Genomic DNA, 18,428 nt, shown 5'->3' with positions numbered 1-18,428 from the left:
AAAGTGTGTCAAAGGCATTAGGAAGACTATGCAATGCTTCATAACAACAAATTGCCTCCAATGAGCGTGACGTGACAACTGTTTAAATTAGATTCGTTTGAGCAGTTGTGGGCGGGCTCTTGCGCATGCGCAGTTGAGTCGCTTATGAGTAGTACCTTCTTTCGCTTCTGGTTACAGAAGTATGGCTAGACGCCACTACTTAATATTGCCCCGGTTCGGAAATATAGTAAATCTGGCGCTGATGCCCAGAGCAGCCTGAGTTATTGTGGGGAGATGGGTCGGCTCCACGTGACCTATGTTTACGTTCAGTGATTTGATGTTTCCTCTTCGTTTATTGCTCTCACATTAAATGATAACAAATGGATTTTTGTGGCCGGGAGTTATCAAATGAATTAAAATACGTTTGCATAGTTACAGAAGGCTAAAATATGGTATTAGTTTTAGATTTTATTTGCGCCTTCCTCACAGTCAAGCATTAATCGCCTTGCAGAACAATGAAGTTATTTTTGTCGGTTTGCTAAAGAGATTTGGCTTTCTTTAATCTTTTCTGCTTTATTTGAAACAAAGTGTTTAATTTCACACTATTGGCTAGTTTCAACTGTTCACTGCATTTCACTGCGGCTCAATTTGCCAACTAGAGAACTAGAGTGTAAGTGTGTCATTCGATTAAAGCATATACCAGGAGCAGGGATTAGTATGGTATTGTTCTTAAAGTTTTATCCAGAAACTACCTTCACCATTTAGTTGGAGAGCTGGTTAGTGGCGATAATATCCTACATCTTCTGACGAGACCCGAATATTTATATTAAAATGATTTAGAATAGTGAGTCAGTGATTGTAAGGCAGTTTCAGCATCAGTGACCAAAACATATTAAAGCGAATGTTGGGAAAGTAATGAATCTGTTTAGGAAGTGTGATAAAAAACAGTGTGACGGTTATATGAGTTGTCAATGTCAGATATTCAAATCTAGTACTGAAAATGTAGAGTATCTATGAATAAAAATTAAAGAATATTATAAAATTCACTTTCAACAAGTACTGCGTGTGCTAAGCAATGTTGTGATCCCCCCAGGGGGCTCACGGTTCTTTCATGAGAACATGCGTGGTGAGCATGTGGCCCCGAGCTATTGCAGCCTTCCTTCTTTCCAGGGCTGCATTTCCTTGCCCTTCCCCTCCTTTCCTCTCCCTGCTCCATCCCTTTCGCCCTCTCCTCTCCCTCTCTTGGTGTCCTTGCTTACGTTGGCCCCGCTATCCTCCTGGTTATGTTGGTTTTGCAATTTAGTTTTGTTGCATAATCACCTCATCCTTTTGGCATTCCCTGGTCCGCCTCTGGGGTTTGACCTCCATTACTATATTAATATTCCATAGTGTGAGCCATTTGGGGAAGAGCACCCTACCTATTGTCTCCGACGTGTGCCCTCCTAGTTCATTCCACCTTTTCTTTCACATCATTGTTTGATGCTAGGGTGCATAGCCAGCACAGTAGCCAGCGCATGTTGTGGGGTTGCTATGTATCCCTTTGATTGAGCCCCCTGAACACACAGGGATCACACTTCTGATACCTGAGCTGTGACCACCTCTTGTAAGCCTAGGAGTGGTTGCTTGTCATTCTGGAGCATCGGAACTCCCGGCAATGGCCGCCGTGCCAGACAGCCCTTGCTGTGGCTGGGTGGCGCCCGTGAGGAGAGCCCCTGATCGAAGTGGGTAGTATCAGGGCGGACGCTATGCAAATGAAATGCATACGGGTCCAGAACTCTGGCCGTTCTTCTGCGGCCGTCTCTCTGCGTGGAACTGATTCTTTTAGTTCTACTCCTCCTGCCCCTTCAGTCTTCCCTTCCATGGCTACCCCCTGGGAGGAGGGTCAGGCCCATCGGCTAGGGGCGAAACATTTTCCCCACTATCTGGTTTGCACCAGGACCGATGGGGATACTTTCACCAATACCAAACCTTTATTGTTTGTGGAACACATTGAAGACAAGTTTGGCGGAGTGGACTCCCTGAGCAAAATGCGGTCGGCTTCATTGTTGTTCAAAACTGCTTCAGCTGCCCAGTCTGCGGCCCTTCGTGCCTGTACCCATCTTGGCACAATTTCTGTGTTTATTACCCTCCACCAGTCTCTAAATATGGTTCAAGGCGTGATTTTTTTTCACAGGGACCTCAACCTTCAAACTGATGAACTTAGGGACAATCTCGGACGGCGGGGTGTTCACTTTGTTCGGTGTGTTCAGAAGGGTCTGAAGGACAGTCGCATTGATACTGGTGCCTTTATCCTGCCCTTAGAAGGGGATACCCTCCCCGAGAAAGTAAAGTTTATGGTTTATCGATGTGATCAGAAGCCGTACATCCCACCTCCTATGAGGTGTTTTAAGTGCTTGCATTTTGGACCCATGTCTTCCTGCTGTTCACAGGCCCCTCTCTGTGGTGACTGTGGACGTCCACTCCAGGAGGGGAGTTCCTGTGTTCCCCCTCCTGTGTGTGTTAATTGTCATGGCAATCATTCTCCCCGTTCACCAGACTGCCCAGTATATAAGAAGGAAAAGAAAATACAGGAGTATAAGTCCCTTGATCGTTAACCTACACTGAGGCTCTTAAGAAGTATGCGAGTCTTCACCCTGTGTCCATGACATCTTGTTGTGCTTTGGTTACATCTCCACTCTTCCCCCCCCTTCCTTACCCCAGTCCCGGACCCCTCTCCTCCCCCCTCCCCTGCGGCTCCCACACCTTCTCCTCCGGGCACTGCTCCCCCTTCTCAGCCGGAGAAGTGTCCCACTTCTTTGGTGTCTTCCGGTCAAAGGCGTCCCTCCCTTCCCGGCACCTTCCAGGCCAAAGGTCTGCTGCTACGCGAAAACCGCGAGAACTACGGTCTGTCGGCCCCCAGGTCGCCCAATTTCTTTCTGTTCCCAATCTTGCTGCAGCTGGCTCCTTTATGTCACACAGCCCTCCTCGATCTCAAACAGAAAAGAAGAAAAAACTTAAGTCCCGGGACAAGGAGCCTCTGATGTCCACCAGAGGTCCCATCCCCGGCTTCACGACCAGCTTCTGACCTGTTGTTCGTGGATGTTTTTGAAAAGTCGATGTTTCACGTTTTTGGCGTCCTACCTCAAACGCTCCAGGGAGGGTGAGTGCCACTATCTAATATTGCCCCAGTTCGGGAATATCGTAGATCTGGAATTGATGCACAGAGCAGTCTGAGTTGTAGTGGGGAGATGGTAGTCTCCACGTGACCTGTGTTTACGTCAAGTGATTTTTGCTGTTTCCTCTTCGTTTATTGCTCTCATGTCAAATGAAAACAAGGATTTCTGTGGCCGGGAGCTATCAAGTGAATTAAAATACATTCACATAATTACGGAAGGCTAAAATGTTATTAGTTTCAGATTTTATTTTATTTCCACCTTTCTGACAGTCAAGCATTAATCGCCTTGTAGAACAATGAAGTTACTTTTGTCGGTTTGTTAAAGAAATTTGACTTTTATTAATCTTTTCTGCTGAGGCAGTGTGTTTAATTCAACACTATTGGCTAGTTTCAACTGTTCCTGCATTTCAGGTGCACATTTTCATCTTCTAGCACGTATGGCATTACGCCATAATAACGAACCAAACACGAGGTAATACGATACAGGTACTCCAAGAAAATTTACTTCCGAATCTGGACATATGAATGTGCACTTCAAGCTGAATTATGCATTTTAGTATGGTTCACAAAACTCCCATGCTCTTGAATTATCCTCTGATATCTTGTTTCTTTTGTGACAAAATGTAAGATCTCTTAAATGTTTTACACGTACGAACGTACGGGCTTCCTGTGTCATCGTAGCTGTGCAAGCACGGTGACGCGTGTTATCTGGCGCTCTCTGGCAAATGCTGAAGCAAACCTATTTCTAACAGGTCGCAGAAAAATATTCCGAACAGTTGTTTGAAAAGCGTTACTTGCGCAGTAAATTTCCTTTTACGCAAGATGAACTCTGTGCTAGACTGTATGATGATGAATTTCTTGAACCACAGAGCATTTGACTCTTATTCAAAAATCAACTCTTTGAGGATGACCATTTAGAATAATTTCGAGCCCAGAAGACCAGACATTTATGTCATCGTTAAAAATTTCACTGGCACATTTGTGTGATGTATCTTAAAGTGTAACACATGCAAAAAAAATATCAACATTATGTGTGAAAGCTTAGCTTCTCTTGCAGCCTATTAATCTTAAAGACCAATATTATACGTGAAAGCTCTTCTTTTCTTGTAGCAACATTATGTATATTAATTTAAACCATTACCTTTTCTTTTTGTGTGTTCGTGCTACTTAAGTTATGTTGCTATTGGCTGACTACATCACGTGCCCTGTGCCGTGTGCCCTGAATATCCGCTGCCATCGGCTAGCGAGATCGCTTGACATGCGCTATGACTGGCTTACATCCCTGTTCACATTGCTGCACGTCAGACATCTTTCCAAAACGTGTTTTTTTCCGTGAGTTTTGCTTTCTAAAGTGACAGGAAGTTCTACGCCGGTATGTATAAAACCACAACCATTGAAAGGACTGATAAGTTTTACAGTTCCGTGGAAAAGTATACTGTTACTTAACACGGAAAAAATGTATTTTCATCTGGGAGAAAATGTATTTTTAACTGGGAAGTATGTATGTTTCTTGTGATCATGTGTTTTTTTAAGATTAGTATTGTTTTGTAGAGGATCACTATAGGCATTCACTTATTGGGATAAGTTAACAGCTGCCTTTCATCTGTGACTGTTGATTAAAGTTTGTGGTTTCGAGTTGTGTTCGGATAGGGTTTCAGCATTCACCTTATCCGATGAATGCTTTGTTGTCAGAAGTAGGGTGTATCACTTATATTTTCATTTTAAAGTGGTTATTTATTTTTTAAATTTCCTTTTGCAATAAATTCTCTCATTTTAACTTTTCTGTTACTTCTTGCTCTGGATTTCGGTGTCAATTTGAATTTAATGTCCACACTGAACAAATATGTTTGTCAATAAATTTGCTCTCAGGTTCTAAACTTGTATACCTGTTGTCAGTATACAGCGTGTGTCCCTTATCGAATAAACCTCTTCAGAGAGAATGGTTTTAGTGGGCATAGTGTTTTGCAGTTTGTTTTAAATGAACTTCACGATGCACTGGGGACTTGAAAGGAGCTCAGAACTGGATGGCAGTGCAATTTTAACTTGCTTTCTTGTCTCGTGTGTGGAAGAAGGCAGTTTGTGTACCACTATCATTCTCCCCTTTTCCTGTTCCACTTGGTAGGAGGAGGATTGCTGATAAGCCTCCATGTGAGATCATGTGTCTCTAATTTTTACCTTCATGGTCTGTCCAGGAGATATACGTTGGAGTAAGCAATACATCAGTAGAGTCGAGTGAAGAGAAACTGAAATAAACCTGAAATTAATCACACAAATCTGCTGTAATTTCATCAGGATGTGTGAAACTTATTGAACAAATTTCACACGCACACAAAAGACTAACAACCAGAAAATAATTATGTAAATAAAGAGGAATTTCTAATGTATCTCATTTTCAAATTGGACTAAAAAATACAAAATAATTTAATCTAGCCCCATACAGATAGTTCTCAAAATTTGTGATTGGGAATTTTTTAATAGATGTAAAAATACTTGTAAGAGTTAAACGAAAAATGTTGGTGCATGCAATACATAATTAATCCATGAATAGTTTGTCTCCATACTATTACACTACATAGCAATTGAGGGATGAATATTTCACCTCATTGTTACCATCTATTGGATATACCCCATGTCTTTTATTTTAAATCTTAGGAATACTTTCATAGCTATTAAAATCTCATGTTCACAGATTTTCAGGACTATCTGTATGTGGTTAGGAGAAACTGTTTTATACTTTATAGTCCAATTTAAAAACATGGTATGTTAAAAATGTGTTTGTATTTCAGTGATAATTTTAAAATTAATTTCCCAAGTGTGTATAAGTGGTTGTATTTTTGATAAACAATTGGAGTCATTACTCTTCTTGTCGGCAAAAGGTATCTTTCTTAGTAATGTTTAAAGTATATTTTTGGAGGAGATGTCGTCCCCCCCCCCCCCCCCCCTGCCCCACCCCCAAAGAAATGTTTAGATCTGTAAAGGATCATGGGATCAATAAGGTCATAGTTTAACTAATTTCAGCCACAGAACTAAGCCAAAAAAATAATTTGAGTTCATTTTTGTTTGTCATTGTCCATTTCCCCATGTGCTGCGAGTAGATGCCTTCAGCTTGCTGTGATGTGCGTAAATTTGTTTGTTCGGCAATTTACTTGAACAATTTATCTGGCACAAATCGTTCATAGCAACTTCCTATCACTACTTCTGACGTTATATTCAAATTTTCAATTCTAAACCCAGAAGGACACGTAAAAGGTATAAGCTTTGGTTGATTGCCTACCAGATCAGGCAATTTTCAACATTCTTACCTTTGTCCGATAAAAGCTCAACAGCTTTATGCCATCTTGTATCACAAATAATTTCACTACTATCTCTTTCTCACTCTTCAACTGATAATTTCATGTTCATGGCTAAAGACAGATGTTTGCACTGGAGCAAAAACCGCATCGAACTGAATGAATATAAATGTCAAACAGTTCTACAATGTTTGTATTGCTGTGTCGTGAACCAAGCAGTTCCCCAGCTGCAAGCTGATATTGATGAAATCTCACCTAGTGTGCCAAACAATAGGCAAAACAGACTTATTGCCTAAGATGTTGGCTGAATGTCCATAAGCATTATGTTCTAAATGTAATTATCTTATGTTGTCGTAAGAAACATTGCCCATGATAGGTTTGCAAAACCTGTATAGAGTAAGTGTCAAACTTAGAAGTGCACTTGGCATTGCTGTACCACAATATTAGTTCAATACATAGCAATGTGCATGGTCTAATGCAGATTTGCTCGTAACTTTGTGTAGCAGTCAATGTGTAAAAGTGTTGACTGACCTTAGAAATTAAATTCCTTTCCTGATTGCCATGTGGAGCTTAGTCTGAACAAGAACTTACTCCTCTACTAATTAGAAATGTTGTGTAATGTGTATTAACCACAGCCTTATTGAAGCTACCACAGCAAAGCATTTTATTTATATCTTAGGTATTCTATACCAGAAGTTTTTGTAGATGAGATTAGATGTAGTTCTTTCCATAGATTCATAGTGAGTAGCTTCTTAAAAGCCATAGACCATGTCATAAACCAAGAATACATAGTGTATGCTTAAAAAGAGATGCTAAGATACCTTCCACAAATCCCAAATGAAACGGTCCTCATGGATGTGGGATAAGTAAAAAAAGAGAGAGATAGATAAACATATTTTCATTAAAAAAAAAACTTGGGACTATAATAAATATATAGTCATGAATAATAAGAACCTTTCTGAACGAAAGCAAATGAGTTTAAATAGATTATTTTGATTGCTAGTACAGATTCCATGAACTGAGTGAGCTGATGGTTTGATAAAGAGGTGCATCATTTATGACTGATTTTATTAAGCAATAAATATATTCGAAAGTAGCATTGGGACATTTTTGACTTCACACCACAAGATATTCATATAATATGTTTTTAGACTCAAGAAGCTTTAGCTTGGTTAGATAAGTTCCACAAAAGATGATCCCACATGACATTATGGACTGAAAGTAACCAAAGTATGTTCTTTTTCCCCTCCAGACAACACCCACATTGCAGATAAGGGTGTGTTTTGATGTTACAGTAGTTTTGTGGTATGCTCCTCCCAGTCGAATTTATTATCAAGCTGTAAGCCCAAGAATTTAACACTTGTCAACTTTTCATATCTGCATGTCATCATGTTTTAGACACATTCTGAGAAGAAACCTCATACAGTTCTGAACTGCATATAATGTCTCTTCAAAGTTTAGTGACAAAGAATTGGCTAGGAACCATTTATTGATCTCCATTACATTTCCATTAACTAGTTTAAGACTATACTTTATTTGCTATTTGTTTCAGTGTTTGTATCACCTACAGACAAAGCAAACTTGACACATGGTCATGTTATAGATCAAAAACTCATTGATAATCACAAGAAACTGTAAGAACCCAAAGATGGAACCTTGTGGGACACCACACATAATTAGTTCTCACTTGGATGAGGTCTGATGGCTTAATACAAATATCTTTCATATTGACACACTCTGTTTCCAGTTATGTAGAGGATTGGAATCATTTTGTAGCATTTCCTGCTACACCATGATGATATAATTTGCTTAAAAGGATATTGTGATTTACATAGTCAAATGCCTTTGACAGATCATAAAATATACCAGTAGCCTGTAATTTGTGTAATGAATAGAGTAAATTCTCGCTGTATGTGTAGATAGACTCCTCATTTCGAAATCTTTTAGAAATTCAAATTGTGACTCTGACAATGTATTATCGTTGTCAGATGGTTAAGAAGCCAACTGTAAATTACCTTCCTTAAAATTTTCCTTATACTGTTGATATTCCATCCTGAAATTTCCATTGTTTGAAAGTCTAATTCTCTGGCACATGCCTTGGTTCATTGCTCTAAGCAAAACTTTTAAATGTCAATATTTTTATATTAATGACAATTCCTGGTGGTGTATGTTGCAACTCCTCGTTTCTCCATTTAGTAGTGAAATGGTTGACATAGTCACATTGCTTAAATATCTAGGTGTAACATTGCAACGTGATATGAAACTGAATGATCATCTTAGATTGATAGTAGGAAAGACAAATACCAGACTTTATTTTATTGGGAGAATTGTGGGAAAATGTAGTTACACCATCTATAAAGTAGATGGTGTATAGAATGCTAGTGTGACCGATTCTTGAGTACTGCTCTATTGTTGAGAATTTCCACCAGGTCAGATTAAAGGAAGACACTCAAGCAGTTCAGAGGTGTGCTACTTGGTGTCTTATCAGTAGGTTCAATAAGCACACGAGTATTACACAGAGAGGCTTTGTGAAATCGAAAGGGAATGCCTGGAGGGAAGGCAATGCCTTTTTTGTGAGGTAGTGTTGTGGAAATGCAGGAACCGACATTTGAAGCTGACTGCAGAACAATATTACTGCCCCAAAGTAAATTTCGTGTAAGGACCATGAAGATATAATGAGAGAAATTAGGACTCATACAGAGGCTTATAGACAGTCATTTTTCCCTTGCTCTATTTGCAAGGGGAATGGGAAAGGAAATGCCTAGCAGTGGCACGTGGTACCCTCCACCATGCATCGTACGGTGGCTTTCAGAGTATGGATGTAGATGTACATGTACATTTAAACAGAGGATGAGGACAGTTGTGGCCGTCAATTTGCTGTGGGTGAAAAGTACAGTCACAGTTCTCTAGACAGTGACAAACTTTTTCCATGATGGCATTGATCGTCTTGTCTCGTAGTGGGATAAATGTGTTAATAGGTATGGTGATATCAATTTTGAAATAATAAATAGTTCTCTTACTTTTCATCATCTGTCTCATTTTCATTTGACTGCTCCTTACACCATTCATGATAGCCCCCCCCCCCCCCCCCCCCCAAATTAGGTTTTCTGATATTAGCTCAGGCAGTTTACCCTTCGCTTCCCTGTTGAGGTGAAGGCCATGCTTGGATCAGCCAATCATCTACTGACAGAATCAGATGGAACCACACTAATATGTGGTGTGGCATCTGACTTACGCTGCCACTCCAGCTCCAAATTAAATCTCCTGTTTCCTGTTAGAAGAGTTCAGAAGTGGTGGATGGTGTCTCAGACCAGGTACAAACTTAACGTTAGTATAGCTTGACGCTGACACAATGTAGTATTTCTTGAAGATTCAACACTGGAAACTTAAAATTTTAGGGTTGTGTTTCTTGATCACATGTTTTTGCCATGTTCCTTAAACATTTTTGCCCTACTATGAATTGTCTGTCTGTGTAATCGGAAGACATTTTAAAGGCAAAAAATAATGCCAGTGACTGTTGGTTGACCATTTATCAATAAGCTGGTTTCTTTGTGAATGGAAAAACTGTGACACAAAGGTCCATAACGCAAGTATTTGTAACTAGAAATTGTAGTACTCTAATAAAGTGTTCACAGGGTGTGAATGACAAACCACAAAACACAAGACTCGAAGGCTGATATTAAAGTTTATTGGTAACACAAAATCATTTGGATGGCCAATAGCAAAGGACATATGCATCTGTGGGGCAGGAGGGAGTTGTTTCCGCACTCATCATCTCAATGTTCACATATATTCTTCTGAGATGTCTACACTATAGCTCACTTTCATGTGCTGGAATGCTTTCTTTTTCATCTCTTTCAGTATTTTTTTTTTTGTGTTTTCTGTTTCTTTTAGGCTTAAGAAGTATTTGGTATTACTGTGTTGTATAAAAAAATAATAATTGTTACAGTGTCAAAGTTATCATGAAAAAGTTGGATCCTGAGAACCTAGGAATTATTCTACTGAATGCATTCCTGGCAGAATTTTACCCTGATGAGAAGACCTCAGTACCAGATACCTTCAATTTATATCACTATAATGGTCTACCAGGTTCTTGTCCTGATGGAAAAGTAAGTAGCTACCTTATTATAACAAATTTAATAAATATGTTTACAACTGACTTGTGTAATTTTCCATGCAGCTTCTATAATTATGGTGCAATGGATTTAACATAGTTTGAGCCAGTGGATAAATGTGTCAAAGTAAGTATGTAGTAATGAAAAGATATAAATACACGTATAGAATTTTGGCTCATCTTGTGGGAACTTCAGGTTTTATACATACGTCTCTTTTTTTCTGTTCCTGTTCAGTGAATTTTCGTCATCATCTTTATTATTGATTAATTAATCTGTCATCCAAGGGGTTCACAACTCTCTTCTGAGACATGCATAGTGAATATTGGATCCTGAGCCACTTCTAGAGGTACCTGAAATTAGCAAATCAACTTTCAAAATTTAGTACTTTGAAATTTGAATTTGTCATTTATAGTTTTTGATGTGTTCATGCATCTAAATGACCCAGATATGTCCTAAACAATGTGTATAAAAAATTCATCCCTTAAAGTATTTTTTTCTTTCTCACCTTTCAGATTTTTAAAAAGTGGTAGGGATGGATGCAAGGAGTGAGGGGGGTAGTAGAAAAGATGCTAGTCTTTGGACAAATGACTTGCGGCCATACAAGAAGACAAAATGAGTACAGAGTGTAGAGTGAAAATAGATCTAGGAAGAGGGAGAAAAGGGGGGAAAAGGCAATGGGGAAAAGAGAGAGAGAGAGAGAGAGAGAGAGAGAGAGAGAGAGAGAGAGAGAGATATGAAGATGGGGTGGGGGGAGAATGAATTCCCACGGGAGGGAGGGAGAGAGGAAGGGAGGAGGAGTGGTGGGAAAAGGCTGCACACAATCTGAACAAGGAAGGAGTAGTGTGGACAGACGAGAGAAGGAAAATTGGCAGGGTGAGGCAGTGGAAACAGGTTAGCAGAGGTTTAGGCCAGGAGGATTGCAAGAGTGTAAGATATGCCAGAGAGAATTCCCATATGTGTAGTTCAAAAAACTAGTGGTGGAAGGTAATATCCAAATAGCTTCACATAGTGAAGCATCTGTTGAAGTAATGTGTGTTGTTGTGTGCAGCATGTTTGGCAACTGGATGATGTAATTTTCAGTTTGCCACAGTTTGGTGGTGGCCATTCATTCGAGGAGACAATTGCTATTTGTAATGTCTATGTAAAATGCTGCACAGTAATTGCAGCAAAGCTGATAATTATGTAACATGGCTGCTTTCACACGTGGCCTTGCATTTTATTGGTTAGGAAATGCTTGTGACTGGACTGCGGTAGATGATGGTGAGTGGGTTTATGAGAAAAGTTTTGTACCTGAGCATACCACATGACCTGTGGGATGCGGGATTCCAATACGGATGGACAAGGATGTTCTATAGGTTGGGTGGGTGGTAGAACACTGTTTCAGGGATGTGGGTAGGATATCACTCATGTCAGGGCATGACGAGTGGGAGGGATGCCTCCCAGCGTATGGTGAGCCCCATTGGACAGTTGACAGCACCCACCCACCTACCCACTGACTGATTATTTCTCTTCCTTTATTTTATTGTAGTCAGTCATATTGGTGTTCATTACATTTTTAGACATTTTGTTTTTACATTACGGATCATCTCTCCACCTGGTTAACAGGAATTATTTATTCTGTAACTTGGACAACCCCTTCATCAGTTTGGCAGGGGTCAGGTGTGGGGGAGGTGCCCCTCACTGGAGGTGAGCCCTGAGAGACACTTGTCTGCTCTGTGGCCCACAGACTGACCTTATACTTTTATATTTTGTGTAATTATTTTTCACATCTGGCATCAATATTGCTTTCACTGCCTTTATTTTACCAATTATACATGCTATGTTGTTGTTGCTGGGACATTAAACTGCAACCTTCCTACCTTCTTCAGTTTTCCTGCTTAGTAAGGATGCCTTTGTGCTTGTGCTAGATAGCCATCCAGAAACGTTTTCAGAAATAGCTTGCTATCATCTTGAAGGAATTTTCTGTGTGTTCCAGTAATATCACATTCTATTTGAGGGGCTCGGGCATAAAATACGGTAACTGACATTTTAGTGGTTTGGAGATATTGGAATATGAAGTTTCGTAGAAATATAACAACTCATTTTACTATGTTATGTCTTTACTTCAAGTTTTAATGCAGTAGTTGAACATTAAGGAATGCACTGGTAAGGTTACGAAATGGATTTTTTTTTTTTTTTTTTTTTTTTTTTTTAAATTGGAAAAAGAGGCAATACATAACACATTGACACAAATTATAAGGTAGATGCCATGTTACTTGTGAATGTAAAATGTAGAGACCATGTTATTCAATGCATTAAAAATGTTCATTTCCCACAGGAAAATTTGACATTATGAAGTTAGTTGGTAATAATTTAAGCCAATATATTAATGACACAATGTAATGTAATTAAATTTAACAGTTTTAATAACTGAAAACACAAACTGGTATACAAACTGGTATACAAATTTCACTCTCACTGCTTTCATCATTTGCCTTGGTTTGCTCGGCTGCTTTTAATGTCCTGCTTTCGCTTTGTGCTGATGTAATTAAAGTTCAGCAAATAAGGATTTTGATAAGCTTTGGTCTTTCTCCTTTTTTTGCATTTTCTATTTTAATATGTAGGCAGTCACATGTGCTGCAAGTGTCTGATTTAGGGTTTTTAAAGGATATGTTGTGCTCTCCTACAAAAATCCGTCGAAATTTCACTGGATAAGAGCAATTTCTGTAGTTGTTCACATTCTTCTTTGTATTGGTCTTAACAGCTTTCTATTGTGTACTCCATACTCATGAATTTCCTATTTGGACTATGAACTCTCTTGTAATGACTGATATATGTCGGCAGTATATTTATGAAAGTATTGACAATTTCAATAACTTCACTTGAATACTTTTTAGGATGATGCTGGTATTTTCCCCTTCCATCTCCTGATGGGGGTTTTACAGCCTTCCTTTATTTTGAATGGTAAGTATTCTAAGTGACCCCTACTTCCTTGTAGTCCATGAATATTCATGTGAGCAGCCTTACACACTTCAATGTGCTTTCTGTTTGATGTCACAGAATACCTTATAGTTGTACTCCGTCTTGATGGACTATCAGTTTTCTTTGTTTTGGTTGCTTGTATGCAACTTTGAAGGTAGGCATTCTGCATTTCCCATATTCGAAAACTTCTGAAAGATATCCGTTCTCCCTCCCTTGTTGAATAATTGGAAACACCTTTTTCTGCTGTTACAGGTAGGTCCAGGTTCGCGGCCATGACTCTCATTCCCTTTCCCTTGTTCCTGAATATAAGCTAAAGCTTCTTGGCATTTCTGTTATTGATTCATACATCTCTCTCCTTTTTTCTGCCGTGACTCTGTTTGCCTTTCTTAGGATCTGCATTATTCTAAAAGAAAAGTAGAAAGAAATTGGTAGGCCTAATATAATTTAAATACGAAAAGATTTGCTTCGAAAAACACACACCGAAGTTAGTTTACAATTTTAATTCTACTACAGTTCTTATTAACAAACCTTAATCAAAAATACGTTGAAAATTATTTTGTAGACACATTACATTACCTAACCAAGCAAGCTACACACTTTAAAACATAATATGCACACAAACATTTGTACAGGAGAGTATTACTGTACATATCCACAAGTTGTAGTTCTCTGTATAATCCGTAGCATATATAACATGGTAACTACAGAAAATAGCATCTGCATTTCTCCTTAGCACGTATAACATGTTAAGTACAGTAGATACCATTGTTTACATGCAAAGGCAAATATTAAGTTAGTGACACTACTTACCTTATTTTCTTCTTTATTACTGCTGACATTACTGTCATAGTCTGTCTCATGGTAATTTAGATCTTTATCACTGTCATCACACTCAAAATAATTGTTTAATAGCTCTTCTTACATTGCAAAATCATCCACATTTATCGAGCCTCCAAACTCGCAACTTTCTCTCGGTAGCCATTTTCTCACATATAACATGTTATATGTGCAGATGTCACTACTTACGAGGAAAAAACAAGCTGTTTTCTGCTGCCATCCGTGGGGATTTTTGAAAACTAACTCATGTATTTATCTCAGCATGCAAGATACTACATCGTAAGTGGCATAAGTCATTTTTGGCCGAAATGTTAGTTACCATGTTTTACACCCGAACTGCTCATTTGTTTGCTAGAGGCGTGATTTTCATTGTAGTTTATTGCATTTAGGAAGTTTTGTTTGATAACTAGACTGATGCCAGCTCTGACGCAGTGCCAGATCACTTTCCAAGGTTTTTATTGTGGACATGAATAACTTAGAAGGCATCTTTTTTAGTTCAGGAGTAATTTCATTGTGACTGATTTGGAAGTAAATGCAAAGCTGCTCAGTCACCATGCTGTGATGCACCTGTAGCTATCACAGGTCATTTGCGTAGTGGTGAAATGTACTCTCAGGAGGTTTCAAGTAGTATCTTCATGAATTTTTCAAAGACTGTTCATTTTTTTAAATGAACAAATGATGCAGCTGTCCGACTCGGTGATAGGAAAGCTCAGACATTGTGTGTCTGTGCTGCCTGATGGCCACCCAAGCTGATGGTAGTAGTAAATTGTTATTTGGATGTTGTGGAACTCCCAAAAGCCACTAGGGAAGTAAGTGTCCACCCAGACATAGCTCCTCCTGCGTGGGTAAAGGTGCATTTACATCTTTACACCTTCGCACTTTGCCGCTAGTCACTGTGCAGCTGTAGCTTTCCCCACACGGAAGTAGAGGTGCCTATTTTGCACACAGGTGTGAGTGCGATCACTGGCACACACATGTTGAGGAATAGGCATGCAACCTACACGCATGCCTCTACTTCAATAGTTCATCGTAGAGTGTCCTTCTGATTACGGGCCTCAGTGGGATTGTGGGCTGCACAAGTTATTGGCAACACCACTCTTAATATTGACAATGTTTGCATTTGATATCATCTGAAAAGGTTTTTCAGAGACCACTAAGAATCTCAAAATTTTGTTAACTTGGTTAAATTATTTAATGAAGCAACAGGTTGCAAGTTACAGTTCTCATCTTCAGACTAAAATGGCAGTGCAAAAAGCATTTAATGAAAATGCAGATAGATACTAAAGTTGTTCTTTACAGTCTTGGGATGTGCTGTGGAGAAAGGATAATGTAATAAAAGGGAGTTTTTACTTTGTTTGTTTGGTCTGTTGTTCACACAGCATTTTTAAAATTTTTATGTTCTTTACTCCACCATATGTAAGAGATCACACATATGTAGGTGCTGCGAGTGTCAAAGCACGTGATGGACCCACAGATTTAAGATATTGTGTGTGGTATTAAGCATTATTTAAAATGCTGGTTTTGGACTGGACGGAGAGTTTCACTCTTGTTCAGACGATGGGGTGTAAGTCCAAAAATAGATTAAAAAACATAAAATCACTCTTACATAGAATTAAAAAAAAATTATTAGTGAAAGTGCATATATCTGTTAAAAATATTCCATTCCATACAGTTTCAAGATGGCAGCCCGGTGACATAGTTCTCTTGCTACACCTGCTTACAACCAATCCTTCAGCCATCTTCAAGCAAGCGTTATGCAATGGAGATTACTATTAAATGTCACTAACATTATACCAGCAATTGGTGTGAAGATGCATGCTCATGGGTTACCATGAGTCCTCCCTGTAAAGTTTAGTTCCCTCTTCAAATATTGAGCAATCAGTGGTATGCAGGCACATGCCTAATGCTGATACTGCATGCACACCTTCTATTGGAATTTGGAGCTGCAGTGTTACAATCCAGATTGCAAAATTAATAAAATTGTTTCGGTGTTTCACTGCGCATAAAGTGTTTACATTCTGAAGGTATTAAAGAAATCACTGGGTCCAATGCGTTATCCAGTTGAAAGCTGCCATAATGATAAAGATCTTCCACCAAACGTATTTCCTCATATTTCTTAATAATTAAACCCCAGAAGGATTTCATTGCTGCCAAGATGGTTGTGGCAGAATAATCCATAGAAAGTCCTGTGGTTATATAGTGCTCTGTTATGACTGACCTATTGGTGGCTGGAAAATCACTTTTACTTAACAATTCTTAGAATTCTGCCTTATTTCAACAAAACACTGCCAACGTATGGGAGGAACGCCCTGTCCTGGCTTTAATAGCTCCTTTTCTTGATCTTGGGAGTGATCACACTTCTTCCTCCTTAAAACTAGGCTAATCTGATGTGGAACATCATAGATTGTAGATGTTCAGGTTGCTTTATTTGAAAGACACCAGTAGTTTGTGAAGGTTAGTGAGAGCTAAATGCCTGCAAGTACAGTCATGTATGTGTGGGTTTATTGTAAACAGAATGCCGTAAATACCCATCCACTTCCCGACTGACAAAGACATCCAGAAGACTGTGGGGTCACACTACATTGGTGCACTGCAAAGGAGCAGGTACTCATTTCACCTAGGAAACTACTTTAATCGGTATGTTTATGGTGGTTTGTGATTGACATACATAAATCATTTGACTAAAAGAATATGAGAGACTTGTACTCTGTCTTCTTCCCATTTTATAATACGAGCTGTAAGGGGAGTGTGTGTGTGTGTGTGTGTGTGTGTGTGTGTGTGTGTGTGTGTGTGTGTCAATCTATATCCTTTTGCATCTCCTGAGAGGGTGCCACATTTTGCTTCCTCTTTGTCATTGTTGACTCTGTTATTCGACTACCTGACAAATCCTGGCAGCCATTGCGTATATGGCTTTATTAATTGCTCAGAGTTATTCAGTGTCATTAAAGACCTGTTTTTGGTGAACTCATTGAGAACATTTTCTTTGTAGTGGTTTTATTTAAGCATATGCAGTGTGTTATTCTTCAGTATTTAAAATTCATTGGGAGTGATTATGATTACTGATAGTGAAGGTCTTTGAGAGTACTTTTCATGTTCAAAAAGGATAATTCATGAGAAGCATGAGGTTTAAGGGAACATTATTGTTACCCATGTGGACATAAATATGTCAGTGATGGAATATTCTAAACTCAGTTTGATTGTCCTAATGTGCTTGGGCACAGTTCTTGTTCATTAGATCCAAGTCTTTAACTCCATCATTCGCAGATGAGGTCTTGAAAGTTTTGTTCAATTCTGATGATTCTCCTTCCAGGGGGACACTACTTAATCATAGGCACCTTTGGTGCCAGGCAGGAGGGTTTGCGTGCCTCAGTGACGCTGAGGGCTGTGCCAGTAGTAGCATAGCTGCTGGTAGGATCACACAAGCTGGACAGGCCCCAGTGGAGGGATCTGATGTTGAGTGAACTTTGGGAAGGGAGGGCTGCCTGTTTCTCAGGGAGCTTCACCAGCAGTGGTTAGATACATGTATAGTGAACCCGGATTTCCTGAGCTGGGGACTGGCCAGCATCACCAGACCTCTTCTGTCATAAACACTGGGCATACTTCAGGGACCATCATAAGGCACAGAGGTGGAACATTGTGCATTTCAGAGAAAAGGGTCCTTGGCTCCACTGCTGTTACTATGAGGAGGGTACACATCTGTGCAAACAGCCCTCAACCTCAAGATGAGGTGAAGGACTGTTGAGATAAAACAGTCTGTAGTGGGCAGCCTCTGGGGCACATTCTGCCTTCCCCTCCCCCCATTGCCAAGTTGTATAAGGCTTGCTCAGGCACACAGGGCTTCATCTTGGCCGAGACTTGTTTCCCTAGTGGCTCTTGTGATCCCTATGGTGTGACCTAATTCCACATCTACTCCTGATGGGATGGGTGTATACCGCCAGATAGTACGTACAACAAAGAGCTCGATTCGTGAGTCTGCCTGAGAAGTCTCAACACTTAAATTGTAATCAAGAGAGCGGAAGGGACGTTTAAGAATGTCTCCCCTTTCTATATTCATAAGGCATTTGAGGGTATTGCTGGGTCCTTAAAAAGTAT

At 39.5% G+C, this 18,428-nt stretch overlaps 1 protein-coding gene across 1 annotated transcript in view; it reads left to right on the top strand.

The window, feature by feature from the left end:
• LOC126470082 (ubiquitin carboxyl-terminal hydrolase MINDY-3 homolog) overlaps positions 1-18,428 on the top strand; it is a 91,283-nt gene that overhangs the window by 59,934 nt on the left and 12,921 nt on the right. The window contains exon 8 of the mRNA XM_050097593.1: positions 10,373-10,532. Coding sequence (XP_049953550.1) covers positions 10,373-10,532 — 160 coding nt within the window. The remainder of the gene's footprint in view (positions 1-10,372; positions 10,533-18,428) is intronic.

Source organism: Schistocerca serialis, chromosome 3 (genome assembly GCF_023864345.2).
Source record: "Schistocerca serialis cubense isolate TAMUIC-IGC-003099 chromosome 3, iqSchSeri2.2, whole genome shotgun sequence".
In the NCBI taxonomy this organism is placed as follows: domain Eukaryota; kingdom Metazoa; phylum Arthropoda; class Insecta; order Orthoptera; family Acrididae; genus Schistocerca; species Schistocerca serialis.
The sequence above is the reverse complement of the archived record's forward strand: the minus strand, read 5'-3'. Positions and strand labels throughout refer to the sequence as shown.